This window comes from Pleurodeles waltl, chromosome 2_1, assembly GCF_031143425.1.
Source record: "Pleurodeles waltl isolate 20211129_DDA chromosome 2_1, aPleWal1.hap1.20221129, whole genome shotgun sequence".
NCBI lineage: Eukaryota > Metazoa > Chordata > Amphibia > Caudata > Salamandridae > Pleurodeles > Pleurodeles waltl.
Genome location: NC_090438.1, coordinates 844,665,940 through 844,693,861, shown reverse-complemented (window position 1 = coordinate 844,693,861; position 27,922 = coordinate 844,665,940). Strand labels below are relative to the sequence as shown.

Genomic DNA, 27,922 nt, shown 5'->3' with positions numbered 1-27,922 from the left:
TGCCTTCAAATTGTGGTTTAATCAGTCTGGCCCCCAGACTATCTCGACCAATTCTAAAACAGGTCTCTCCGATAATCTTTGTTAGCTCCCGTTCTTGATCCTTTGGAGGAACATCACGGAGCTGCATGCGCACTGCAAGATCAACTGCTTCCCCTCTGAGATTACTTAACATGGTTGAAGATACTGTGGGGAAATTGGCCATTAATTGCATCCCCAAATCCAGGGCCGGGGCAGCCCCATATTCATCTTGAATTTGTTTTAACACCTCCAGAGGTTTGGCAAGGTTGGTGTACCGTGTGCAGTAGTATAGAGCGTGGCAAATAGCGTGCCCCATGTATTGCAGTTATCAACGGTGGGAACTATCCCGAATGGCAAGCACATTGTGAGAATTCTATGTTTATTCTGAGGTCCTGTATGTGGAAAAACTGCTTCCAGTGCATTTATTTTTTGAGCTAACCAAAATGGAATTTCCTTCCGCTTGGTGGGTACCTTACCCATGATCAAATAGACAGTCGCAGGGTTTATGCCTGGCGTGACTGCATGTTGTTGCACTGGGGCAGCACGTGCTGGATTAGTATTTAATGTTTGAATGACAAACTGTACTAATAATCTTTATATCGTCGTGAGCTCTATATATAGGGAACAAACCTCAGCTACTGCTAAGGTTGCTGCTTCAGGGTGTGGTGTATATGTGGCCAATAAAGGCCGGATCAGGCCATCATTGCTCAGAGGACCTAACCTAACATGTAGTATTGTATGTGATAGGACCCCATCAAGCCAGTTGTTATGGTCTTAATAAGAGAAAGGTATTCCTAAATATGCATAAGCTCTGTAATGTGCAGGTATGTTTGCAGGTGTATAGTGGTGAAATGTATTTGTGTTCCCATCTACTGCTGGAAAGGTGACCCAAGAATAAAACATTTCTGTTCTATAGGCTGGATGAGCCTCAACAACAAATGTAACTAGACCCCCCTGGGCTGTTAGGCCATTTGCTAATAAATGTGCAATAAGGGGTGGTCTCATATTTACTGCAATTGCTACCCGTTGTGGGTTGGCCATTTTAATGGTACATGTATGTTCAGAGTTAAGGACAGGTAGTGGTGATTAGTCCTTTTAAGGTTCAAACTTGAACAGCCTACAGCTCAAGAAAGGTACTACCTATGTAGCAGATGACGGAAACTTCAATACCATGGACGTCTCTGTATATAGTTTCAAGGTGTCTTTAGCCTTAAATGAAACAGAGATACTTAGGAGGATCTGAAAATTAGTGCCTGACCAAACGTCGGTGGCGCCACATCGCGTAGGTTTCAGTATGCTAATGAGGCTACTGGATTTGGGAGACAGGATCACATGGATTGTGGCTACTGAGTAGAATTCCACACCACATTATGCCTGTCGGCCTAATCTGGGTTCTCCGACTAACTAGCAGCGCCTCATCTCTGGCCGAGATTATTGTCGCAACCGGTCGCATGACAAGAAGACCCCTCAGGGGAATCGTGGTCGCTAAAATCCCATTCCTTTCTCTCAGTTACCCAAAAGTCACATGCAAGCAAAAACAAGAGAGGCAGAATATAGTTCAATAAGGATTTATTGGAGTAACTGCATCTTAGATAAAAAGACATGTATTGCAATAACTAGGATGACCAAACAGAATAAAAGCAAGCAAGTGACTAACAGAGTAAAACACAAGAATAGTCCTACCATCCTGTCACTAAAAATGATATAAATATATATTTTTTCTACCTACACTGTCTGAGCACAGTGTAATAAGCCTAATCTGACTTTTGGGGTTTTCCCCCTGGGGGGTACATCATCCCTCCTACCTGGAGGAAGAATCCTGTAGTCTAGAGAGACACCGTCCCTATGTGGATCAGGGGTCCGGACGTCTTGGCAAGTAGCTGCGGAGAAGCAATCAGCGTACAGTCATGGTCATCTGGCTGGAATCTCCCTCTAACTTGTCTGGCACAAAGGAGTGTTTTTATAATAAAACAGTTGACATTCTAAGAAATGGTCCCTACGTATGAGTGTGTGTTTTCTGTGAATGTTGGAGACACAGCATACCATGTTTGTTGGCAACTCTAATTGACTGTAGCCTTGGAGAAACCACAGAGTGAAATAAGGGGGTCATTCTTACTCCCGCCGGGCGCGGTCACCGCGCGCCCGGCGGGAGCCGCCAAAATACCGTACCGCGGTCGGAAGACCGCGGCGGGTATTTTGAGTTTTCCCCTGGGCTGGCGGGCGGCCTTCAAAAGGCCGCCCGCCAGCCCAGGGGAAAACGACCTTCCCACCATGAAGCCGGCTCGTAATCGAGTAGGCGGAGTGGGAAGGTGCGACGGGTGCTACTGCACCCGTCGCGTATTTCACTGTCTGCTATGCAGACAGTGAAATACAAGCGGGGCCCTCTTACGGGGGCCCCTGCAGTGCCCATGCCATTGGCATGGGCACTGCAGGGGCCCCCAGGGGCCCCGCGACACCCCCTACCGCCATCCTGTTCCTGGCGGGCGAACCGCCAGGAACAGGATGGCGGTAGGGGGTGTCAGAATCCCCAAGGCGGCGCAGCATGCTGCGCCGCCTTGGAGGATTCTGACGGGCAGCGGAAAACCGGCGGGAGACCGCCGGTTTTCCTGCACTGACCGCGGCCAAAGCGCCGCGGTCAGAATGCCCTGCTGGGCACCGCCGGTCTGTCGGCGGTGCTCCCGCCGACCCTGGCCCCGGCGGTCTGAGACCGCCGGGGTCAGAATGACCCCCTAAATGTCCTACTAAGAACGTAATGCTTTCCTAGGCGAAAGTACAATGAGATAAAGAAAATAAAACAGCACCGCAAATGTTGCTATTGCTAGAAAAATAAAGCAATGCTGAATAAAATGTAACAGGTTTAAAGTGCACAATGGCAGGCCTAGTTAGCATAAAACAGCATGTCTAAAACATGGGTAAAATAGTTATACAACAGTCTATGCAGCAGCTTTCTGCTTTGTGATGTTATTAATAACAGAGTATTGAAACATAAAATTAGCCAGATGAGACTTTCATTAGATATATTCAATAGTACTAAAATAGGCAATACTGGGCTTAACCACAAATGCATTTCAAAGTACATAAAGTATTACTTCTGTAGCACTCTTTAACATGCTCTTACATGCCTTTGTAAATTTGCTCCAAAACATGTAAAATGGGAGTATTCTGTGAATATTCATTTACAATTGGTACACATTGAACAGACTGTGCCCTCTTTGAGCTTTTAATAATAGGTAGTTGGATGTTTCAAGACAATTCACAAAGGCTTGTAAGAATATGTAAAAAGGTAGTCCTGTTTTACTACTTCCCGGGCTCATAAAAGCTTTTGTGAAGTAGCTTCTTTGTGGTTATGCATAGTGACTGAATATAAAGTGGTGATTACCTGTCCAGAATGTTGAGTTGCCAATCTTATTAAGGCATCTATTCCATGCTCCTTTTGTAAACATTCCAGTCCTGGAGCATCTGGATCAGGAACATCGCCCAACCCATCTACTCCATGGAAATCCGAAGCAGTTATCCGGTCTCCAAGGATGGAAGTAGAAATTCCTCCAAATACAGGGATCTAAAACAAGAAAGTGATATATTTACAACAGCTGGCACATTGACTCAAAATAGTGACTTTCACTGACTTTAGTGCCAAATAGGGGATTTTGAAAAAACAAAATGGGACTTAGTGGACTTAGGTAGGGGATAAACAGTAATCGATAATAGTTGGACGTCATCAAGCAAAAGCCTGGTCATTTACTGACAAAAGCTTTAATGTATCAATATATTTATGTATTGCTTCTTAAAATTAACACATTACTTCTTAAGTTAAATGAGATGTAATGGATTTGTTTTTTTCAGGAAATTGACAATATTAATACAAGCTAAAATATCATGAATATGTTTGTCAAATAATTTGATTCTAGATATCCTATTAAAACTGCAAAACCTCCTGGACCTTATAGGCTCACATGTCAGTTTTATATTTTATTGACCCTAATAATACCAATTCTGATTCATGTCTGTTCCTCTGCATTAATGAATTTAAAGTTTACTATGTCAGTGAAAAAGTCTTACATCACTTTCCTTTGCAAACTGGGTAAAGAACATTTAGAATGCAGCAGTTTGACCTACATTGCTAAATTAACCTAGATGTAAAAATCCTCATGAAGATTTGGGCTGACTAATAGGATCAGCATAGATTTATTAGAAAACAATATTAGAAAGGATGCAGATCTTTTCCATCTTTCCAAAGTCAAATGTAACCATCACGTGGGGCCCTATCACAGAAAGCGATCTAGGGGCACAACAGGCACTTGCACCTACTTTGTGCACGCTCAGGGGTGATTTGGTATTACAGAGAGGGCCGCAGATGCTTGTATGACGCCTTCTGTGATACAGAAAGCACTGGTGCACATATAGCGCCAGCGCTATCTCAAGAGGGTGCTCTCTCATTTGCGTGGGGGGATGCTCCCTGCAAATGAGTGAATCTCCTTACCTCTGTGCCCATGCCATATTATGGATGCAGGGACAAAAGCAAAGAAGCTGTCAGGAGGTGCACTGAAAGTGCACCACAAATAGGTAAAGCACTGCCTGAGGGCAGATCACTCAAGGGGTGAAAGAGGGTCCTATGGAACTCAGGGACATCCCTTTGAGGCAGGTGCAGTCACTCACTGCACACACCTGCAGAGGGATCTCTAATCCTTCTTTAAAGTGCAGGCCGGTTGCCATCTGCAGAGTGAGTCATGGAGTGGCTTTGAAGCATCAGCTCCATATTTCATTTAAATACACTGCTCCCAGGGCAGCGCATTCACTGTAAAAGGGTGCACTTTCCTTGTTTGCAAACAGGAAAGGTATATTCCATGTATAATAGGACCACTGATGGTTAAAAAGATGCTGAAATTGTTTTCAACAATATTCACTGGTATTAACTAAACAAAGTATGTCACAATATGGGACTGGGTGATTGTTAGACCTCACATCCTTGGCACGGTGTTCCCCCAGAATCTTTGCTTTCACTCCACTATTCCTGTTGAACTTGTTTTTGTTAGCATCAGGACTCTATGGACCAGATTCACAAGGCCATATTGCCATCTGAGCGTCACTTTTTGGGACGCTACGGTGGCACTAACCACTGCTCCATATTTACAAGGAGTTGTAACACCACTGTTTGTGGCTTTATGCCTCCTTGTAAATATGGGCCCCTCTGATGCAGTTTTCTGCATCAGCGGGGAGTGCAATGGGTGTTGCAGTGGGCGTTCCAGAGCAACACCCACTGCTTGTGACGCTGCCCCAGATTGACAAGAAATCGTAATTCTGTGGCAGCACCAAAAGCTAACGCCACCCTAGGAGTGGCGTTAGCATGGCAAAACAAGGAGGAATGCTTTTATTCCTCCACGTTATTTGCTTTTTATATGTGCGCTGTAAAATGCAGCACACATAGAAAAAGCAAAATGCCATTTAGGATTGTTTATGTGCAGGAAGGTGTCCTTTCCTGCACATAAACAATCCTTCAAAAATGAAGCTTTGGTACTTCTATGTGTACAGAACGCAGCACACATAGAAGTGCAAATCGCTGTTGTAGATTGTTGTGGATGCGATACCTTTCTGCACATAAACAATCACTCCCCTCAATGCAATCACCCTTGCACTAATGACTGCCTTGGCTTAGGCAGCTTAATTTAGTGCAGTGCAGGGGGAAATGCAGGGCTGCGCCGTATTCTTCTGAATATGGCACAGCCCTGCCTTTCAAACCTTCTGCAGCCCGGCACTGATGATTTTGGCGCAGCACTGTGGTGCGCAGTTTCTGTAAATCTGGCCCTATGAATTTTACCACTGTTAAATAGTGGTAAAGTGCTAGTGCTTTCTTCTTTAAACATAGTAAAACTGGCACACTCCTAATTGGAGCATTTAATTTATTTCAGGTCTCTAGCAAATGGTACTAAATGTACTCAAGGCCTGTTAATTAAATACTACTAGTGGGCTGCAGTACTCATTTTGCCACCCACTAATGTAGGACTGTAAAACATATCTCAGACCTTCCACTGCAGCCTGTAGTGCAGTTTCAAAGTGATTTCGACCTAGGAAAACAAACATTTTGCAAGTCCCAAACATTCCTTTTTAATACTCAGAAGTCACTTCTAAGTTAAGATCTAAAGGCTTTTAGAGCAGGGTGCATTTTAATAAAATAGTAGGACGTGTGTACTTAAGTTTTGCGTCCTGACAATGAACAACTCCCAAACTTGTTTTTTTTCACTGTGGCAAAGCTAGCACTCCGATGGAGTAATACTTGGTTGCGTTATTACACATAATAAGTGACACCTGCAGTTTGAGAACAGATAGAGAAATACTTTTTTCACCCATTTGAATTATAATTTAAAATCCTCTTTAATGGTCTGGTTTTAAGTCACTATTCTTAAAAGGCCACTTTTAGAAAGTTGGCATTTTCCTGCCAATTCCAAATAAGCCTTTTTTTATAAGTGTCCAATGCCACCTGACTCTGAATGGCTCTCCTTTTGTGAGTTGTTCATTCTTTCCGGACATGCAGACAAAAGCTGCCTGGAGGTGGGCAGATCGGGTCCTCAGCCTCCAGGCCTGCTTCCCAGGTCAAGGACCCTTGGCTGGAATCATGGTGTAGTCCATCTGCCTTGATGCCAAGCTCCAGGTGAAAATCCAGAACTTTGGAGTAAAATTACACTTTTTGTCTAAGTTTACACTCTTGATCTAAACTTAAGCACTGATTTATACTTTTTGGTGCAAAATTGCACTAACGCAGTTTTGCACCAAAAAGTTTAGCACCGGCTTGCACCATTTCTGTGCACCAGCCAGGCATCATATTTATGGAATGGTGGTGCAAGCCAGTGCAAAGGGTAGGCTAGCGTGAAAAAAATGACGTTAGTCGGGTGGGACTGGTGGTATGGAAGAAGGGGGTTTTGCACAAAAAAATGACATTAGGCAGGTTAGAGTAAACAAAAAACTGACTCTAACCTACTAAGAGTCATTTTCTGACGCAAAACCATTCATACCACATCACACCTGTCACACAGTGTATGTGTCATGTGTGGGTGCAGTGTCAATGGTGTGTGTATGTTGCGTCATGGATGTATATCAATCTGTGTTTTCGGCATGTACAGGTTGTGTTGACATTGTAATGTATGATGGTGTGAATGTGGTTTGTTGTATAGAGTGTAATACGGCGGGACACATATGGCTAAGGGACAGAGTGTGTGTGTGTCACTTCCCTCTATTCCTAGACTCCGCCATTGTATAAAGTCTATTAGGTCCCACCACTGTTTCCCTCCATCAGCAATCCGTTGCCAGTACACTGCTTGCAGAGCTGTAACATCTAAATTTGTCAGGGTGGAACACTGCTTACTTGGCGGTCTTTTCAGGTCTGCCGCCGACGCGGCTTGGCAGTAATACCTGCAAGATCTAAATCAGGCCCTTAGTCACTTTTTTGGAAGAGAAAAAGCTTCAGCCAGCACACTAGCCCTTAGAGTCACTCTGGTAGCCTTGGGCTGAAGTGATGAAGAACCCAAGTAGCAGGGCAGGCCTCTGAGGGTAGGCCTCTGAGGGGTCAAGGAAGGCTCCAAGCACCAAATTAGTTCTTAGAGGTGCAGCAAGGCAGTCTTGTGAAGCACGCAACAGGCCACAGCAGCAGGAAGTCCTCTGAGAGTCCTTCCGCAGGCCCAGAAAGTGAACTAAAGATTTGGTCTCAGGGTCCTATATTTATACCTGGTGTTTTCTGTGAAGTAGGATACGTTTCTAGTTTTTTTTTTTTTGCAGGGGCATGGAAATTCCTGCCTCCCCTGGCCTGCACCAAGCTGGCTGCAGGCAGGAATAATGCAGTGTGAAGGCAGAGCACAGCCTACGTAGCTACAAGTGGGCTTGTGCCCAGCTCACCTTCTCTTTCCTGCCGGCAGATGGCCAATTCAGGCACTCTTAACCCCTCTATTGTGTGACTTTTCTGGGATTTGTTCACAAAGTCCAGCTGCCAACTATAACCAGTCAAATGACCTGGAACAGGCTGTGGGCACCAAATGACAAAGGGCAGAAACATGTCAACTTTCTAAAAGTGGCATTTTCAAAATTGCAATTTAAAATCCGACTTTACCATTGAAGAATTTTTCTAATTACAATTTTATAGATACCAAACATGAAATGCTTATCTGGTCCCAATCAAACATTAGTACTTACTAAATATAAAAAGGTAACCCAAATGTTATCCTATGAGGTATGTAGGACTCCCGGTAGTGGAAAATGAATGTAAAGGACTTTTTAATTACTAGAACAGGTATAAACGTACATGCCCAACCTTTTGTTACAGTGCACACTACCCTATGGGTTACTTAAGGCCTACATTAGGGATTAATTAAATGCTAAGGGCGGGGAGTTTGAGGTGTGGCAAAAGAGTTATGTTGCCAAGACAAACTGCCAGTTTAAAACTGCATTCAGACTGCAGTGGTAGACCTGTTACAGGTTTTAAGGGTCTACTTAAGTGGGTGTCACAATAAGTGCTTCAGGCCCACTAAAGCATTTAAGTTACAGGCCCTAGGTATATGGTATACCACTCCACAAGGGTCCCTTAAGTAATTTAAATATACTAATTAGGTGTAAGCCAATTTTACCATGTTTAAAGGAGAGAGCATAAGAACTTTAGCAATGATTAGCAGTGGTAAAGTGCACCGAGTCCTAAGGCCAAGTAAAACATGGAGGGAAAAATGAAAAAAAAGGGATGGGGGTATCCCTTCATAGAAGTCAAGATTAAAACAAGTTCTCTCAGAGTTCACAAGATCTCATGCTGAAAACCATCAATATAATTAATTCTGGTCCTCCCTTAGATCCGTGCCCCTTGAGAATAGCCAAAACACTGAGTAAAACTGTGTTTTTTTACAAAATAGTTATCGTACTTACAATAAGGGTGTAATGCCCAACAAGCATTGCTAATTTATATTAAAGTATATGCATGTATGTACAGTACAATTTGCAACTAAAGAACAGAAACTACACAAGTCAACTACAACAAGAAAATAACTGAATGAGAGGCATATCGGATGTTTGTTTTGCCTTGAGAAGGTCGTTCTCTGTCTCTGAGTCTCTGTGCTCAGGCTGTTATGGTACCCAGCATGCAGAAAAGGCCAAGCTGGCTTTGAGATGCTCACCTGTTGCATTCATAAAGGATGTTTACAGATTTGGTAGCTGTTACAGAATCTCCCAGGAAATAAAAGATTTCCTCCTTGCCTTGTACTTGTCTGTTCTCAGTTTATATACACTTTTCTAATTATTTAAAAAAAAAGGTCAGGCACAGGCATCAGGTAAAATTATTTCAATGCAAGAATAAAGATATTTACCTTGCTGTACCTTCACTTAATTCTATTAGGCATTCTAAATTTTGTGAGCACACATATGAATGACTGACACCTTATCACACTATAATAAAGCAAGTTTTATTATGATGTATGTTAACTGCAATATGCATTCATAAATAAGAAATGTGCACTCAACAAAATTAATATAAGAGATTGCTGAAATTCAATGGGGGTTATAAGCAGAAAGTCTGAATATTACATCACATGCACTAGGATCACACAAGACATAGGCAACGTTACTAGATCAAGCATGTGCTCTGTCCAACCACATAATTGATCTTGACATGATTAGTTATGAGACCTCAAATGAGGCTGAAGAACAGTTGTCCCAGCACCATGTTGGAGATGCCCCAATATTCAAATGACACTTGGCAGAAGTTAGTGGGTACTCAAAAAGGACGAAATTGAGAGGGTCCATAAAAGAGAACAAAAGCACTGCACAAGGAAACATTAGCAGAATAGGGAGTGTGTTATAGTTTGCTATGCTTGTAATGCATTCTGTGCACACCTCCAATGTTCTCTGCTCTGCTCAGCCAGTGAGTGATGTCATGGAATGTTGGTGAGTGACTTGGAGGAGTGTGACAGAGAAAATAGGATGAGCAGAGAAGATGCTGTTCCTGGTGGGGTCTCCTTATTAAATAACTTAATCCTTAGCTTTTCCTGTAAGATTTTAAATGCATCTACAACCTCTGGCCCATGTGAACTGGCTATATGACTTCTTACTAAGATGAGACCTTTGAACACAACAGAGTGAGCTCACCAAATTACTCATGCAGATCACCTTTACTTGTAGAAGGGTAGTTCTTTGGCAAACCTCTAACACTCTCTACTGACAACTGTAGAGATATTAAGGTGCTTTGTATCTGCACCTCTAGCCTGCTGATATGCAACATTCGCAGCAGTATAAGCAGCATAGGTTCAGCAGGGCATCAGAATTACTCTTAACCTTCAAGAAATGAGCAGCTCAACTTCAAATTCAAGAAGTACTGCAACACAGCCCACAAAGGTGGTCATCGATGGAGGTCTTCAATAAGCTAGGGTACAGTTACAGTTTGTAGGCCGAGTCCTTGACAGTTTGACAGCAGCCCACTTCCTATTACTGTTTGTACATTCGCACATTTCCCTTTTAAGGTGGGTTTTTGAGAAGGGCCGGATTTGCCATTCTCCCAGCTTAAACTGTGGTGACTGGTGCCTTCATAATACCAGGCAGAAACAATTGCCAGGGCCTTGCATTGGTCTAGTGGTAAACCTTGTTTATTCCCCTGGGACACAACTTGAAAGTACAGGAATCATTCGAAAAACAGCTGTGAGAGCAAGTGAAAGCGTAGCAGTCTTTTTGGTTTCTCAGCAGCCATTTTCCACCATGTTTATACTAAAACGATGGTTGCAGTCATCTTTTGATGACTCGAGCTATTTTTGCACCATGGGGGAATGATAATCGGTCTACCACAGGCACTAATTTTATGTTTGTGATTATCATTAACAAAACCCAAATTGGGCGAAATTGCTCCTGAGCACTAGGCTTAATTTAAATGGGTTGGCAGTGTAAAAGACTGATTTATGCATCCGATCTGGACCGTAGGTTAACCCCTAGAGACTACAGGGTAGTAAGGTCATTTTAGCTTCACCAGAATCCTAGGGTACACTATGGTGTTGTTATGGAGAACAAGTACTGCAGGTCGAGGGGTAGCTTAAAAATAGGGCCCTCTTACATAGTGCATAAAATATAATAAAACTGAGAAACCTCTGGGTCTACAAAACAGTGGTGGGACAGAACCAGCTGCGCAGATGGCCATTGAGCTTCAGCCTTCATCCTCTGCACGCTTCTTCATACAAGTTCATCGGAACTCAGCTTCAGTCAATCCGCATCTCATTCCCACCTCAGGAATTCAACTAATCACGGCCCCAAACAATATAAAGCTGTTAATTCTACACACATTAACTACTTGAGTTTTCACTGCACAGGCAGCAATTAATAAGAGCTCCGGTCTCACCCCTGCGATCCAAGTGGTGTTGATCTCCAGTTTGTGCATCAGCACTGCCACCCTCTATACGATTTGACTCTGCTATAGAGCAAAATAACAGTGTGGGGAACGGGCAGGGTCCACGTCGAGGGTACACTTGGGTATTCAGCGTCTACCCACTCTTTTTTCCCTGGGTGGCCGCTGACTACACTGCCAGGAAGCTGGGCCCCACAGAAATATGCTAAACTTGACCGCTGTCAATTTCAGACACTGGGACACATTCAGCGGTGCCTATATATGGTCTGCTTTCATTCCGAGCAGCAACCTGCAGGGGAAGGGGCTTTGTAATTTTAAATTCCAGTTGGGCCGAAAACAAAGGCCGAAGTTAAGGATCTGAGAGAGCGTAGTTTAAATATTACATATGCTAAACGTGAAATGCTTAACAATGCTGCACATAGATGTAGGAAAGTACCATCTTGCCTGGCATGTTACCCCCATTTTTCACTGTATATATGTTGTTTTAGTTGTATGTGTCACTGGGACCCTGCCAGCCAGGGCCCCAGTGCTCATAAGTGTGCCTGAATGTGTTACCTGTGTTATGACTAACTGTCTCACTGAGGCTCTGCTAATCAGAACCTCAGTGGTTATGCTCTCTCATTTCTTTCAAAATTGTCACTAACAGGCTAGTGACTAATTTTACCAATTTATATTGGCTTACTGGAACACCCTTATAATTCCCTAGTATATGGTACTGAGGTACCCAGGGTATTGGGGTTCCAGGAGATCCCTATGGGCTGCAGCATTTCTTTTGCCACCCATAGGGAGCTCTGGCAATTCTTACACAGGCCTGCCACTGCAGCCTGAGTGAAATAACGTCCACGTTATTTCACAGCCATTTTACACTGCACTTAAGTAACTTATAAGTCACCTATATGTCTAACCTTTACGTGGTAAAGGTTGGGTGCTAAGTTACTTAGTGTGTGGGCACCCTGGCACTAGCCAAGGTGCCCCCACATTGTTCAGGGCCAATTCCCCGGACTTTGTGAGTGCGGGGACACCATTACACACGTGCACTACATATAGGTCACTACCTATATGTAGCTTCACAATGGTAACTCTGAATATGGCCATGTAACATGTCTATGATCATGGAATTGCCCCCTCTATGCCATCCTGGCATAGTTGGCACAATCCCATGAGCCCAGTGGTCTGTAGCACAGACCCTGGTACTGCCAAACTGCCTTTCCCGGGGTTTCACTGCAGCTGCTGCTGCTGCCAGCCCCTCAGACAGGCTTCTGCCCTCCTGGGGTCCAGCCAGGCCTGGCCCAGGATGGCAGAACAAAGGACTTCCTCTGAGAGAGGGTGTTACACCCTCTCCCTTTGGAAAATGGTGTGAAGGCAGGGGAGGAGTAGCCTCCCCCAGCCTCTGGAAATGCTTTCATGGGCACACATGGTGCCCATTTCTGCATAAGCCAGTCTACACCGGTTCAGGGACCCCTTAGCGCTGCTCTGGCGCGAAACTGGACAAAGGAAAGGGAAGTGACCACTCCCCTGACCTGTAGCTCCCCTGGGAGGTGCCCAGAGCTCCTCCAGTGTGCTTCAGACCTCTGCCATCTTGGAAACAGAGGTGCTGCTGGCCCACTGGACTGCTCTGAGTGGCCAGTGCCATCAGGTGACGTCAGAGACTCCTTCTGATAGGCTCCTTCAGGTGTTGCTAGCCTATCTTCTCTCCTAAGTAGCCAAACCCTCTTTTTTGGCTATTTAGGGTCTCTGCTTTGGGGATTTCCTTAGATAACGAATGCAAGAGCTCATCCGAGTTCCTCTACATCTCTCTCTTCACCTTCTGCCAAGGAATCGACTGCTGACCGCGCTGGAAGCCTGCAAAACTGCAACAAAGTAGCGAAGACGACTACTGCAACTCTGTAACGCTGATCCTGCCGCCTTCTCGACTGTTTTCCTGGTGGTGCATGCTGTGGGGGTAGTCTACCTCCTCTCTGCACTAGAAGCTCCGAAGAAATCTCCCGTGGGTCGTCGGAATCGTCCCCCTGCAACCGCAGGCACCAAAGAACTGCATCACCGGTACCCTGGGTCTCCTCTCAGCACGACGAGCGAGGTCCCTTGAATCCAGCAACTCTGTCCAAGTGACTCCCACAGTCCAGTGACTCTTCAGTCCAAGTTTGGTGGAGGTAAGTCCTTGCCTCCCCACGCCAGACTGCATTGCTGGGAACCGTGACTTTTGCAGCTACTCCGGCCTCCGTGCACTTCCGGCAGAAATCCTTTGTGCACAGTCCAGCCTGGGTCTACGGCACTCTAACCTGCATTGCATGACCTCCTAAGTTGTCCTCCGACAACGTGGGACTCCTTTGTGCGACTTTGGGTGAGCACCGTTTCTCTCCACTTTGTAGTGCCTGTTCTGGCACTTCTGCGGGTGCTGCATGCTTTTGAGAGGGCTCCTTGTCTTGCTCGATGCCTCCTCTGTCCCCAGACGCAATTGGCGACATCCTGGTCCCTCCTGGGCCACAGCAGCATCCAAAAACCCTAACCGCACGATTTGCAGCTAGCAAGGCTTGTTGGCGGTCTTTCTTCAGGAAAACACTTCTGCACGACTCTCCACGGCGTGGGGTATCCGTCCTCCAAAGGGGAAGTTCCTAGCCCTTGTCGTTCCTGCAGAATCTCCAGCTTCTACTGTCCAGTAGCAGCTTCTTTGCACCCACAGCTGGCATTTCCTGGGCATCTGCCCATCTCCGACTTGCTTGTGACTTTTGGACTTGGTCCCCTTGTTCCACAGGTACCCTCGACTGGAAATCCATCGTTGTTGCATTGCTGATTTGTGTCTTTCCTGCAGAATTCCCCTATCACGACTTCTATGTCCTTTGGGGAACTTTAGTGCACTTTGCACTCACTTTTCAGGGTCTTGGGGTGGGCTATTTTTCTAACCCTTACTATTTTCTAATAGTCCCAGCGACCCTCTACAAGGTCACATAGGTTTGGGGTCCATTCGTGGTTCGCATTCCACTTTTGGAGTATATGGTTTGTGTTGCCCCTATCCCTATGTGTCTCCATTGCATCCTATTGTAACTATACATTGTTTGCACTATTTTCTAATACTATTACTGCATATTTTGGTATTGTGTACATATATCTTGTGTATATTTGCTATCCTCATACTGAGGGTACTCACTGAGATACTTTTGGCATATTGTCATAAAAATAAAGTACCTTTATTTTTAGTATATCTGTGTATTGTGTTTTCTTATGATATTGTGCATATGACACTAGTGGTACTGTAGGAGCTTCACTCGTCTCCTAGTTCAGCCTAAGCTGCTCTGCTAAGCTACCATTATCTATCAGCCTAAGCTGCTAGACACCCTATACACTAATAAGGGATAACTGGGCCTGGTGCAAGGTGTAAGTACCCCTTGGTACTCACTACAAGCCAGTCCAGCCTCCTACATTGGTTGTGCAGCGGTGGGATAAGTGCTTTGAGACTACTTACCACTCTTGTCATTGTACTTTTCATAAGAGAAAAATATACAAAACAAGTTCAGTGTATGTACACCTAACGAAAAAGTTTTGCATTTCTTTTCTCACCTCTTTTCAAAAGTGCTGAAAAGTACCTCTAAACTTTCTAAAAAGTTCTTAAAAGTTTTTAAAAGTTTTTTTTTTCCTGTCTTTCTAAAAGTTCTGAAAACTTTTTTCTCTTTTTCTATCACTTTAACTCTCTCTAAAAATGTCTGGCACAGGCCAAAATGTTGATCTGTCCAAACTTGCATATGATCACCTTAGCTGGAAAGGAGCAAGGAGTCTCTGCATAGAGAGAGGTTTGAGTGTAGGGAAGAATCCTTCTTTGGAATTATTGCTTAACATGCTTAGAGAACAAGATAAGGCCAGAAGGGCCCCATCTGTTGAAAAAGTAGCCAATGGTTCCCAATCTGATCCAGGGACTCCCATAGGAAAAGATTCAGGAAATAAACTTCCTAGCCTGCCCAATACTAGACAGCCTAGCATAGGTGGTACAGAGGTTGAGTCACACCATACAGATAGTGTTGTCTCACATCTTAACAAGAGTATTCCTTCTCACCACAGTAGAAGTGATGTTTCTGTTAACCAAGCTGTTAGGGTGCCTTCTGTTAGGGATAGGTCTCCTTCTGTCAATTCTCATCATACCTCTGTTTCAAGACATGTCCCTCCCACCAACCCTGATGACAGAATGTTAGAAAGGGAACTCAATAAGTTGAGAGTGGAACAAACCAGACTGAAGCTTAAAAAGCAACAGCTGGATTTGGATAGACAGTCCTTACAACTAGAGAAGGAAAGACAGAAGTTGGGTTTAGAAACCCATGGTGGCAGCAGCAGTATTCCCCATAGTCATCCTGCAAAAGAGCATGATTCCAGGAATCTGCATAAAATAGTTCCCCCTTATAAGGAGGGGGATGACATTAACAAGTGGTTTGCTGCACTTGAGAGGGCCTGTGTTGTACAGGATGTCCCTCAAAGGCAGTGGGCTGCTATCCTATGGCTATCATTTAGTGGAAAAGGTAGGGATAGGCTCCTTACTGTGAAAGAAAGTGATGCCAATAATTTTACAGTTCTTAAGAATGCACTCCTGGATTGTTATGGCTTAACCACTGAACAATACAGGATAAAGTTCAGAGAGACCAAAAAGGAGTCTTCACAAGACTGGGTTGATTTCATTGACCATTCAGTGAAGGCCTTAGAGGGGTGGTTACATGGCAGTAAAGTTACTGATTATGACAGCCTGTATAACTTGATCCTGAGAGAGCATTTTCTTAATAATTGTGTGTCTGATTTGTTGCACCAGTACCTGGTGGACTCTGATCTGACCTCTCCCCAAGAATTGGGAAAGAAGGCAGACAAATGGGTCAGAACAAGGGTGAACAGAAAAGTCCATACAGGGGGTGACCAAGATGGCAACAAGAAGAAGGATGGTAAGTCTTCTGACAAGGGTGGGGACAAATCTAAAAATGAGTCTTCATCAGGCCCACAAAAACACTCTGGTGGGCCCAAATCCTCTTCTAATCAAAACAAAGAAAATAAACCATGGTGCTATTTATGTAAAATAAAAGGCCATTGGACAACAGATCCCCGTTGTCCAAAGAAAAGCACCAAGCCTCCTACTACTACAACCCCTACTGCTATACCTAGTGTCCCTACTAATAGCAGTGGTGGTGGGAGCAAACCTACTAATAGCCAATCCAAGGGAGTAGCTGGGCTCACTATTGGTAACTTAGTTGGGGTTGGTCTTGTTAGGGAGACCACAGAGGCTGTGTTAGTCTCTGAGGGGGCTATTGATTTAGCCACCTTAGTTGCTTGTCACCTTAATATGGATAAGTACAAGCAGCTACCCCTAATAAATGGTGTTGAGGTTCAGGCCTACAGGGACACAGGTGCCAGTGTCACAATGGTGATAGAGAAACTGGTCCACCCTGAACAACACCTACTTGGTCACCAGTACCAAGTAACCGATGCTCACAACAACACACTTAGCCACCCCATGGCTGTTGTAAATCTCAACTGGGGGGGGGGGTTACTGGTCCAAAGAAAGTTGTGGTAGCCTCAGATTTACCTGTAGACTGTCTACTAGGAAATGATTTGGAGACATCAGCTTGGTCAGATGTGGAGTTGGAGGCCCATGCAGCAATGCTGGGCATCCCAGGGCATATTTTTGCTTTAACCAGGGCTCAGGCCAAAAAGCAAAAAGGACAGGGTGACTTGGATCCTGGAACAATGGACCAAGTGCTCCCTAAAGCTAGGGCTAGTAGAAGTAAAGCACTTTCTACTATCCCTCCCTCTACAGTGGATTCTACTTCTGAGGAAGAAGAATTTCCACCCTGTGCAGAACCTACACCAGAGGAGCTGGAAGCAGACACTGCTGAGCTTTTGGGTGAAGGGGGCCCTGCCAGGGAGGAACTGAGTGTGGCACAGCAGACCTGTCCCACACTAGAGGGTCTAAGACAGCAAGCTGTCAAACAAGCTAATGGGGATGTCAGTGACTCTCACAGAGTTTACTGGGAGAACAACCTCTTGTACACTGAAGCAAGGGATCCTAAACCTGGAACTGCCAGGAGGTTAGTGATTCCTCAGGAGTACAGAAAGTTCCTCCTAACTCTAGCCCACGACATTCCCCTAGCTGGACATTTGGGACAAATGAAAACTTGGGACAGACTTGTTCCCTTGTTTCATTGGCCTAGAATGTCAGAGGACACAAAGGAGTTTTGTAAGTCCTGTGAAACCTGTCAAGCCAGTGGCAAGACAGGTGGCACCCCAAAGGCACCCCTTATCCCACTGCCTGTGGTTGGGGTTCCCTTTGAAAGGGTAGGGGTTGACATAGTTGGCCCCCTTGACCCTCCTACTGCTTCAGGCAATAGGTTTATCTTGGTGGTAGTGGACCATGCCACAAGATATCCTGAAGCAATCCCTCTAAGGACCACTACAGCACCTGCAGTGGCAAAGGCCCTCCTGGGAATATTTTCCAGGGTGGGCTTCCCAAAAGAGGTGGTATCAGACAGGGGAAGCAATTTCATGTCTGCTTACTTAAAGGCCATGTGGAAGGAGTGTGGTGTGACTTACAAGTTCACAACACCCTATCATCCACAAACAAATGGACTGGTGGAGAGATTTAACAAAACTCTCAAAGGCATGATTATGGGACTCCCTGAAAAACTCCGCAGGAGATGGGATATCCTTTTGCCATGCCTCCTTTTTGCCTACAGGGAGGTACCCCAGAAAGGAGTGGGCTTCAGCCTCTTTGAACTCCTCTTTGGACACCCTGTTAGGGGTCCACTAACACTTGTCAAGGAGGGTTGGGAACAACCTTTAAAAGCTCCAAAGCAAGATATTGTGGATTATGTACTTGGCCTCAGATCAAGGATGGCTGAGTACATGAAAAAGGCCAGTAAAAACCTTCAGGCCAGCCAAGAGCTCCAAAAGCAATGGCATGACCAGAAGGCTGTTTTGGTTCAGTACAAACCAGGGCAGAAAGTGTGGGTCTTGGAGCCTGTGGCCCCAAGAGCACTCCAAGATAAATGGAGTGGACCCCACACAATTGATGAGAAAAAGGGTGAAGTCACCTACTTAGTTGACTTAGGCACTGCCAGGAGTCCCCTTAGGGTGCTCCATGTCAATCGCCTGAAACCCTACTATGACAGGGCTGATCTCACCCTGCTCATGGCAACTGATGAGGGACAGGAAGAAGACAGTGATCCTCTACCTGATCTCTTCTCTTCCACAGAACAAGATGCTCTAGTGGAAGGTGTAGTTTTGGCTGATTGTCTTACTGCTGAGCAGAAAGACCATTGCATAAATCTCCTGGGTCAGTTTTCTGAACTCTTCTCTACTGTGCCAGGTACCACTTCTTGGTGTGAGCACACTATAGATACTGGAGACAGCTTGCCTGTCAAAAGTAAGATCTATAGGCAGCCAGACCATGTCAGAGACTGCATAAAGCAAGAGGTGCAGAAAATGTTAGAACTGGGAGTGGTTGAGCACTCTGAAAGTCCATGGGCTTCTCCTGTGGTACTTGTACCAAAACCTCATTCCAAGGATGGAAAGAAAGAAATGCGGTTTTGTGTAGACTACAGAGGTCTCAACCAGGTAACCAAAACTGATGCTCACCCTATTCCCAGGGCAGATGAGCTCATAGATACACTGGCATCTGCCAAGTATCTAAGCACTTTTGATTTGACTGCAGGGTATTGGCAGATCAAATTATCAGAAGATGCTAAACCTAAAACTGCATTTTCAACCATTGGAGGCCATTACGTATTCACAGTAATGCTTTTTGGATTGAAAAATGCACCTGCCACTTTTCAGAGGTTGGTGAACACAGTCCTGCAAGGGCTGGAAGCTTTTAGTGCAGCATATCTGGACGATATAGCTGTCTTTAGCTCCAGTTGGGATGATCACCTGGTCCACCTATGGAAAGTTTTAGAGGCCCTGCAAAAGGCAGGCCTCACTATCAAGGCTTCAAAGTGCCAGATAGGGCAGGGGAAGGTGGTTTATCTGGGACACCTTGTTGGTGGGGAACAAATTGCACCACTTCAGGGGAAAATCCAAACTATTATAGATTGGGTTCCCCCTACTACTCAGACTCAGGTGAGAGCCTTCCTAGGCCTCACTGGGTATTACAGGAGGTTCATTAAGAACTATGGCTCCATTGCAGCCCCTCTTAATGACCTCACATCCAAGAAAATGCCTAAAAAGGTATTATGGACAGCAAACTGTCAGAAAGCTTTTGAGGAGCTGAAGCAGGCCATGTGCTCTGCACCTGTCCTGAAAAGCCCTTGTTACTCTAAAAGATTCTATGTCCAAACTGATGCATCTGAATTAGGAGTAGGGGCAGTCCTATCACAACTTAATTCTGAGGGCCAGGATCAACCTGTTGCTTTTATTAGTAGAAGGTTGACCCCCAGAGAAAAGCGTTGGTCTGCCATAGAGAGGGAGGCCTTTGCTGTGGTCTGGGCACTGAAGAATGTGAGGCCATACCTGTTTGGCACTCACTTCATTGTTCAGACAGACCACAAACCTCTACTTTGGCTAAAACAAATGAAAGGTGAAAATCCTAAATTGTTGAGGTGGTCCATATCCCTACAGGGAATGGACTATACAGTGGAACATAGACCTTGGAGTAGCCACTCCAATGCTGATCGACTCTCCAGATATCTCCACTTAGACAATGAAGACTCATCAGGTCATGGCTAGTCTTATTGTCCTTCGTTTGGGGGGGGGGGTTGTGTAGGAAAGTACCATCTTGCCTTGCATGTTGACCCCATTTTTCACTGTATATATGTTGTTTTAGTTGTATGTGTCACTGGGACCCTGCCAGCCAGGGCCCCAGTGCTCATAAGTGTGCCTGAATGTGTTACCTGTGTTATGACTAACTGTCTCACTGAGGCTCTGCTAATCAGAACCTCAGTGGTTATGCTCTCTCATTTCTTTCAAAATTGTCAATAACAGGCTAGTGACTAATTTTACCAATTTATATTGGCTTACTGGAACACCCTTATAATTCCCTAGTATATGGTACTGAGGTACCCAGGGTATTGGGGTTCCAGGAGATCCCTATGGGCTGCAGCATTTCTTTTGCCACCCATAGGGAGCTCTGACAATTCTTACACAGGCCTGCCACTGCAGCCTGAGTGAAATAACGTCCACATTATTTCACAGCCATTTTACACTGCACTTAGGTAACTTATAAGTCACCTATATGTCTAACCTTTACCTGGTAAAGGTTGGGTGCTAAGTTACTTAGTGTGTGGGCACCCTGGCACTAGCCAAGGTGCCCCCACATTGTTCAGGGCCAATTCCCCGGACTTTGTGAGTGCGGGGACACCATTACACACGTGCACTACATATAGGTCACTACCTATATGTAGCTTCACAATGGTAACTTCGAATATGGCCATGTAACATGTCTATGATCATGGAATTGCCCCCTCTATGCCATCCTGGCATAGTTGGCACAATCCCATGATCCCAGTGGTCTGTAGCACAGACCCTGGTACTGCCAAACTGCCTTTCCCGGGGTTTCACTGCAGCTGCTGCTGCTGCCAGCCCCTCAGACAGGCTTCTGCCCTCCTGGGGTCCAGCCAGGCCTGGCCCAGGATGGCAGAACAAAGGACTTCCTCTGAGAGAGGGTGTTACACCCTCTCCCTTTGGAAAATGGTGTGAAGGCAGGGGAGGAGTAGCCTCCCCCAGCCTCTGGAAATGCTTTCATGGGCACACATGGTGCCCATTTCTGCATAAGCCAGTCTACACCGGTTCAGGGACCACTTAGCCCTGCTCTGGCGCGAAACTGGACAAAGGAAAGGGGAGTGACCACTCCCCTGACCTGTACCTCCCCTGGGAGGTGCCCAGAGCTCCTCCAGTGTGCTCCAGACCTCTGCCATCTTGGAAACAGAGGTGCTGCTGGCACACTGGACTGCTCTGAGTGGCCAGTGCCATCAGGTGACGTCAGAGACTCCTTCTGATACACTCCTTCAGGTGTTGCTAGCCTATCTTCTCTCCTAAGTAGCCAAACCCTCTTTTCTGGCTATTTAGGGTCTCTGCTTTGGGGATTTCCTTAGATAACGAATGCAAGAGCTCATCCGAGTTCCTCTACATCTCTCTCTTCACCTTCTGCCAAGGAATCGACTGCTTACCGCGCTGGAAGCCTGCAAAACTCTAACAAAGTAGCGAAGACGACTACTGCAACTCTGTAACGCTGATCCTGCCGCCTTCTCGACTGTTTTCCTGGTGGTGCATGCTGTGGGGGTAGTCTGCCTCCTCTCTGCACTAGAAGCTCTGAAAAAATTCCCCGTGGGTCGACGGAATCGTCCCCCTGCAACTGCAGGCACCAAAGAACTGCATCACCGGTACCCTGGGTCTCCTCTCAGCACGACGAGCGAGGTCCCTTGAATCCAGCAACTCTGTCCAAGTGACTCCCACAGTCCAGTGACTCTTCAGTCCAAGTTTGGTGGATGTAAGTCCTTGCCTCCCCACCCCAGACTGCATTGCTGGGAACCGCAACTTTTGCAGCTACTCCGGCCTCCGTGCACTTCCAGCGGAAATCCTTTGTGCACAGTCTAGCCTGGGTCCACGGCACTCTAACCTGCATTGCACGACCTCCTAAGTTGTCCTCCGGCGACGTGGGACTCCTTTGTGCGACTTCGGGTGAGCACCGTTTCTCTCCACTTCGTAGTGCCTGTTCTGGCACTTCTGCGGGTGATGCCTGCTTCTGAGAGAGCTCCTTGTCTTGCTCGACGCCTCCTCTGTCCCCAGACGCAATTGGCGACATCCTGGTCCCTCCTGGGCCACAGCAGAATCCAAAAACCCTAACCGCACGATTTGCAGCTAGCAAGGCTTGTTGGCGGTCTTTCTTCAGGAAAATACTTCTGCACAACTCTCCACGGCGTGGGGGATTCGTCCTCCAAAGGGGAAGTTCCTAGCCCTTGTCATTCCTGCAGAATCTCCAGCTTCTACTGTCCAGTAGCAGCTTCTTTGCACCCACAGCTGGCATTTCCTGGGCATCTGCCCATCTCCGACTTGCTTGTGACTTTTGGCCTTGGTCCCCTTGTTCTACAGGTACCCTCGACTGGAAATCCATCGTTGTTGCATTGCTGATTTGTGTCTTTCCTGCAGAATTCCCCTATCACGACTTCTATGTCCTTTGGGGAACTTTAGTGCACTTTGCACTCACTTTTCAGGGTCTTGGGGTGGGCTATTTTTCTAACCCTTACTATTTTCTAATAGTCCCAGCGACCCTCTACAAGGTCACATAGGTTTGGGGTCCATTCGTGGTTCGCATTCCACTTTTGGAGTATATGGTTTGTGTTGCCCCTATCCCTATGTGTCTCCATTGCATCCTATTGTAACTATACATTGTTTGCACTGTTTTCTAATACTATTACTGCATATTTTGGTATTGTGTACATATATCTTGTGTATATTTGCTATCCTCATACTGAGGGTACTCACTGAGATACTTTTGGCATATTGTCATAAAAATAAAGTACCTTTATTTTTAGTATATCTGTGTATTGTGTTTTCTTATGATATTGTGCATATGACACTAGTGGTACTGTAGGAGCTTCACTCGTCTCCTAGTTCAGCCTAAGCTGCTCTGCTAAGCTACCATTATCTATCAGCCTAAGCTGCTAGACACCCTATACACTAATAAGGGATAACTGGGCCTGGTGCAAGGTGTAAGTACCCCTTGGTACTCACTACAAGCCAGTACAGCCTCCTACAATAGAAAACTATAATAATTAGTGATTTGCTTAACGTGCATTTGAATTATGACTATGATAATATGAACTAATGACAATAATGAGTAAATCTGTTCGTGATATAATTAATCAAGCTTTTATTAGCATTTCCGATATTGTATTGAAAATCCTATAGGCCTTAAGTTAGCGTGAGTTGAAGCATATTTTCTGTTTTTCAGTGTGCTGACTCGTAAAGGGCCATGACCCAGCATTTGTTCTTTTCCTTCGTTTCATGTATCCAACTTCATCCTGTTCCCATCCGCATGTTAGCTGCCTTAGTATAAGTTTTATACAGATTTGAAACAAAAGTATACCAAAAGAATGCACAAGGACATTTGACCATGGATAAAGAAGCTCATGACCCGAGAGACGTGCCAAGATGATGACAAAACACCCCGGATGTGCCACCTTCGAAAACGTCAATTATGAAGACCAATCAAAGTGTTATAAATTATCGTGGGGTGACAATTTGGATTACCTAATGTATAATTTGATAGGTTGAAGATAATGGGGTATAGCGAATATCCAATAGAATTTTGGGGGAAGGTATTGTGAAAAAGGGAGAAAAACTCATGACACAGAAGGGTCGTTAGAACTAGGTAGGGAATGATATTGATTGCATCCAGAAACTCTGTCACTCTGTTTGGTGATTGAAGACTTAATAAAATTATCTTTGCCCATAAACTGCCCTTTACACTTTTCCTCCTTATGAGGGAAGTGTCCCCTGTCCCTTAGACGAAGTAGACTGACGGCGATCTAACTGATGTCCTGAAGACAAAGACTGATCCTGTATGCTGACTTAATCCGAGGAGGGTAATTATGACAATGCTATTGTAATTTGTCTGTTTGCTTTTCCTTTCTAGGTACCAACTGCTGTATTTTTTGATAGAGACCTTAGTTAGATGTTTTCTAAATTGGTGTTCTAAATTATTTTGCATGAAGTCCAACATGCTGATGCTAATTAGTGGTTAGGTTAGGCGATCACCCTGACTGACACAAACAGACAAGACTGACATTGTGCTATGCTGAACTGAGACGTATATGACATTCTATGTATTCTGATCTATGTTTACTTTATGCTATGCTCTTGATCTTTGCATTATGGAAGTTTTATAACAGTTGCCATATCGTGACTATGCTCCTTTGCTTCTTGGTTTTGAGATTGACACTTCTACTAGTAGATTGTAATCAATAGGGAATAAAATTCACATAATTCTAAGAAAAGGTGTGGTTATTCATGGCTGAAAGGTCATGGTCGCGGCGACAATTTGATTAATGTCTTTATCCAAAGTAAAGTATATTGTGGTGATAAATATTGATGACATCATTGATATATTGCTTGACATATTGATCAGTTATATTGTCCTGCGGTGTCTCACCACTGGGTCCAAAGATTCATTGGCCTAAAACGAGTCCTAATGTGTATAAAATTGACATAAAGGGATGCGTTAACAGTTCTGGTAGCAGAGCGACGGTTTGGCCCTTGGGGGCCCCAGGACGGAGAGTTATTGTTTAAATTGTTTTTCTGTGATAATGCAAATTTGAGGTATGATGGGTTTCTAAGTTCACCATGACTTTCCCGGGATCTCGGAGCCTGCCTAAATGAGTTGGGAATGTTCTCGGCGCCATAATATATGTGGTTAGGGTTTTTGCGCTTGCTTAGCTTATGCCTTTTGCAGGTGATTGTGCAAATTTGTGTGTATTTAGGTCAAAGAAATATGTGTTAATAGTAGGAGTGGGCGTACTCCGCAGTATGAGAGTAGGGAAGTCAGCTTACTTCATGTGAGTGTAGCGCTTAGTGCTCAAAATTATCCACGTGGTTGGTTGTATTGTACGGACCCTTCGTGGTCTAAGGCTCCGGAGTATGAAGAAAATATGGTTCATGTTGTAATCTGTGCGGTTTAATAGGTCAGTCGGGCGTGTTTGACAAGTCAAGTCTGAGTCATAATGTGTGTATGAAAACCTTCGATAGAGATTTGGTGAGTTCTAAAGTGCACTAGAATAAGCCATTGACAAGTCGAGAGTAGAATTTGCGGCTCAAATTCTGCTTGCGTATGTGGGAATTGATAAGGAGAGAGTAGCGGCCGAGGCTTCAAGTGAAATCTCTCTAAAGTTCTGAAGCAAATGTGTTACCCTTCCTGTAGTAAACATCCAGATTTGTGTTGTCATTTAAGGTGCCCGCAATAATTCGCATTAGTTTGTATGGGTTTGCATGGGTTCAGTGAGGAGCGGACGAGCCGCAAGACTTTGTCAGCTGCAGTGTGGATGTGAGTGTGACGACAGTGGTGCCGCGCTGAGATAGGTCAGTTGTCGAGAGGGGTCGCTCACGGATTGGCTGCCATCCGTGAGAGGCAATAGGTTGAGAAAGGCGAGTGAAGCGTGTCCTGGGAACTAAGTCACTCCGATTAAATATAAAACTAAGATACAAATCGCAAAAATGAATTTCGTTAAAGTATTCAAAAGTGCTCTAAAAGGAGACGTGTATATTGTTGCAACTGATGGGGAGCCTACACCACCTGAGGGTACTCCAGCTTATATAGTCATGGAAGAGAAAGGTGTTGCGCCTTGCTTATGGATGAAACAGTGGTGCAAATTAACAGAGAAAGAGGGATGTCTAGCGTTCCCAGAGCATGGGACGTTTAATCTAAAGGTACTGAAAAATTTGAGGTGGGTGTTAAGTACACAGAAACCACCTCCGAGACCAGCTCATTATGAGGCTTTGGTTATTTGGGACTTGATGGCTCTTAAACATAGAAAAGAAAGGTTTCAGAGAAGACTGAGAAGGGCAGAAATATCTTATGCAGAGGCTAGGTGGGATAATGAGAAAAAAATGTGGAGACGGGGAATTGTAGATGGATTGAAATTGTTCCCAGCAATAGCACAGGGAGAAGAGACACAGGGAAAGAAAGCCTCTTGTAAAACAGATAAAGACTCAAACAAATCTAAAGAGAATAAAAGATCTTGGGAAGAGGAAGATGATTCAGACGATGAGGAATTTATGGACAGATTATTACATGATCGTCCGCCACCATATGCGGTGAGCGACAGTGCTCCAAGTACTAGCTTGGATCCTGGGAACCAGATGCAAGAAAAGGGAGTTACTGATACGTTACAGACAAGTGATAAGGCTTCGATACAGAATGGTGTCAGTGACCCACTGCACCAGACATACCGATACAGTTGCAGCCTCCACCGCAGATACAGAGAATCTATCCAGATGTCCCAGTACTTGAGACGACTGCAAATTTGATAGTGCCGCCAGACCCGATATACACAAAGCCAAAGTTAATACAGATTGAATCAACTCCGAAATTACTATCCCAACCACAACCACAGCTGATACCAGGGTACAACCCTGTAGCTGGTCCGCCATTAGTACCTGTTCTGGGTACATTGGAACAGACCTATGGAGTTGCTGCTCCAAGAAGTCTGGGTCCGGGTCAGACACCTGCCGCCATATCGTTACCCATTACTGTTGGTCCACCAGTGCCATTGTATGCACAGGGTAAAACAGGTGTGTGTGATCAGGGAGTGATGACTCAGGAGGCGATAAGAGGAGGGTCTATGGGAACTCCACAGATAATGGCCCCCGGAGAACAAGTGATTGAACAGCTGAGGCCCTTAATGGACCTTAGTCCGGTGGGAGCACCCCTCGAAGCAATGCGTCAAGCAGGTTTAGGAGTTTTAACTCCACAAACAATGAGTACGAATACCTCACATTCCCCAATGATGCATGCAGGGAACATTTCATTGCAGGGTTTTACAGTTCAACAGTTAAATGAATGGTTAGAAAAGACTTATACCTCACAGAAGACTGCAATGGTTACAGTCGAACCAGAGAAGGAAAAACAAGATGAATACCTGAACTTTGTAAGACTAGGGGCAGAAGCTGCTGAGTTAGTAGAAGGGACAATGGGAGTAAATAGATTGGAGTCATACACGGAGGCAGAATTGAGATACCTATGCCCCAAGATTACTAAAGAAGTAGGTAAGGTGCATCAGAGATTATCAAACCTGGCAGATAAATACAATATTGATATCGGAAACACTAAGCATTTGAAAAGAAGTTACAGATTAGATTTTGACTCAAAAGATTTTGAGCACATGAGATCTGCAGGAATGAAGGCACATTTGAGAGAATTATTGCAAAGCGCACAAATTTGGGGTGCATTGGAGAATTGGGAAGGCCGATGGGCAAAGAAAAGAGATAAGGGAAAGGATGACAGCCCAGAGTCTAATCAAGCCAAGACCTCACCTGATTTGGAATCAGTAAAAATATTACCTATGAGAGAGACAGCTGGTGGTGTCCTAGTTCATGTGCCTTGGACCTGAGGAGACATTCTATCCTTTACTAATGATTATCCCAGATTGAGAGAGAAACCAATCGGGTGGTATCAGCAAACAGATAGGTTTGTGAAACTTGCAAAGTGTCTCTGGGAAGACTTGAACACCTTGTTCGAGATCATTGTTCCGCCTGATTTGTGGCTCGAGTGCAAGAGAGGGGTAGATTGGCCGACGAAGGAGCCGGCAAGAGATAAGGTGACCGGGGCACCCTCTGAAGAGGTGATGAAGTATTATCATAAGGTGATTGAGTTTTTGAAACAAAAGGTGTCGCCGAAGGTGACTGATTTCCAGAAAATCGCCCGGACCTCTCAAGAGGTTAAAGAGTCAATACATGCTTATTATGAGATACTGTTAAAGGCGTTTAAGCACTACAGTGGTACTGAGACTATTGAACCAAAGGATATGAACCATCTTGTGTTTAGATTTGTTGAAGGGTTGAGACCAGAGGTTAGCCAGATGATTAAGAATCATTTGATTTGTT

General features: G+C 45.0%; 1 protein-coding gene across 3 annotated transcripts in view; it reads right to left on the bottom strand.

Moving 5' to 3' along the window:
- Positions 1-27,922, bottom strand: part of LOC138269392 (pyrimidine-specific ribonucleoside hydrolase RihA-like) — a 359,115-nt gene that overhangs the window by 185,141 nt on the left and 146,052 nt on the right. For all 3 annotated transcript variants that reach the window (XM_069218793.1, XM_069218792.1, XM_069218791.1), the window contains exon 3: positions 3,398-3,577. In XM_069218793.1, the coding sequence (XP_069074894.1) occupies positions 3,398-3,577 (180 nt within the window). The remainder of the gene's footprint in view (positions 1-3,397; positions 3,578-27,922) is intronic.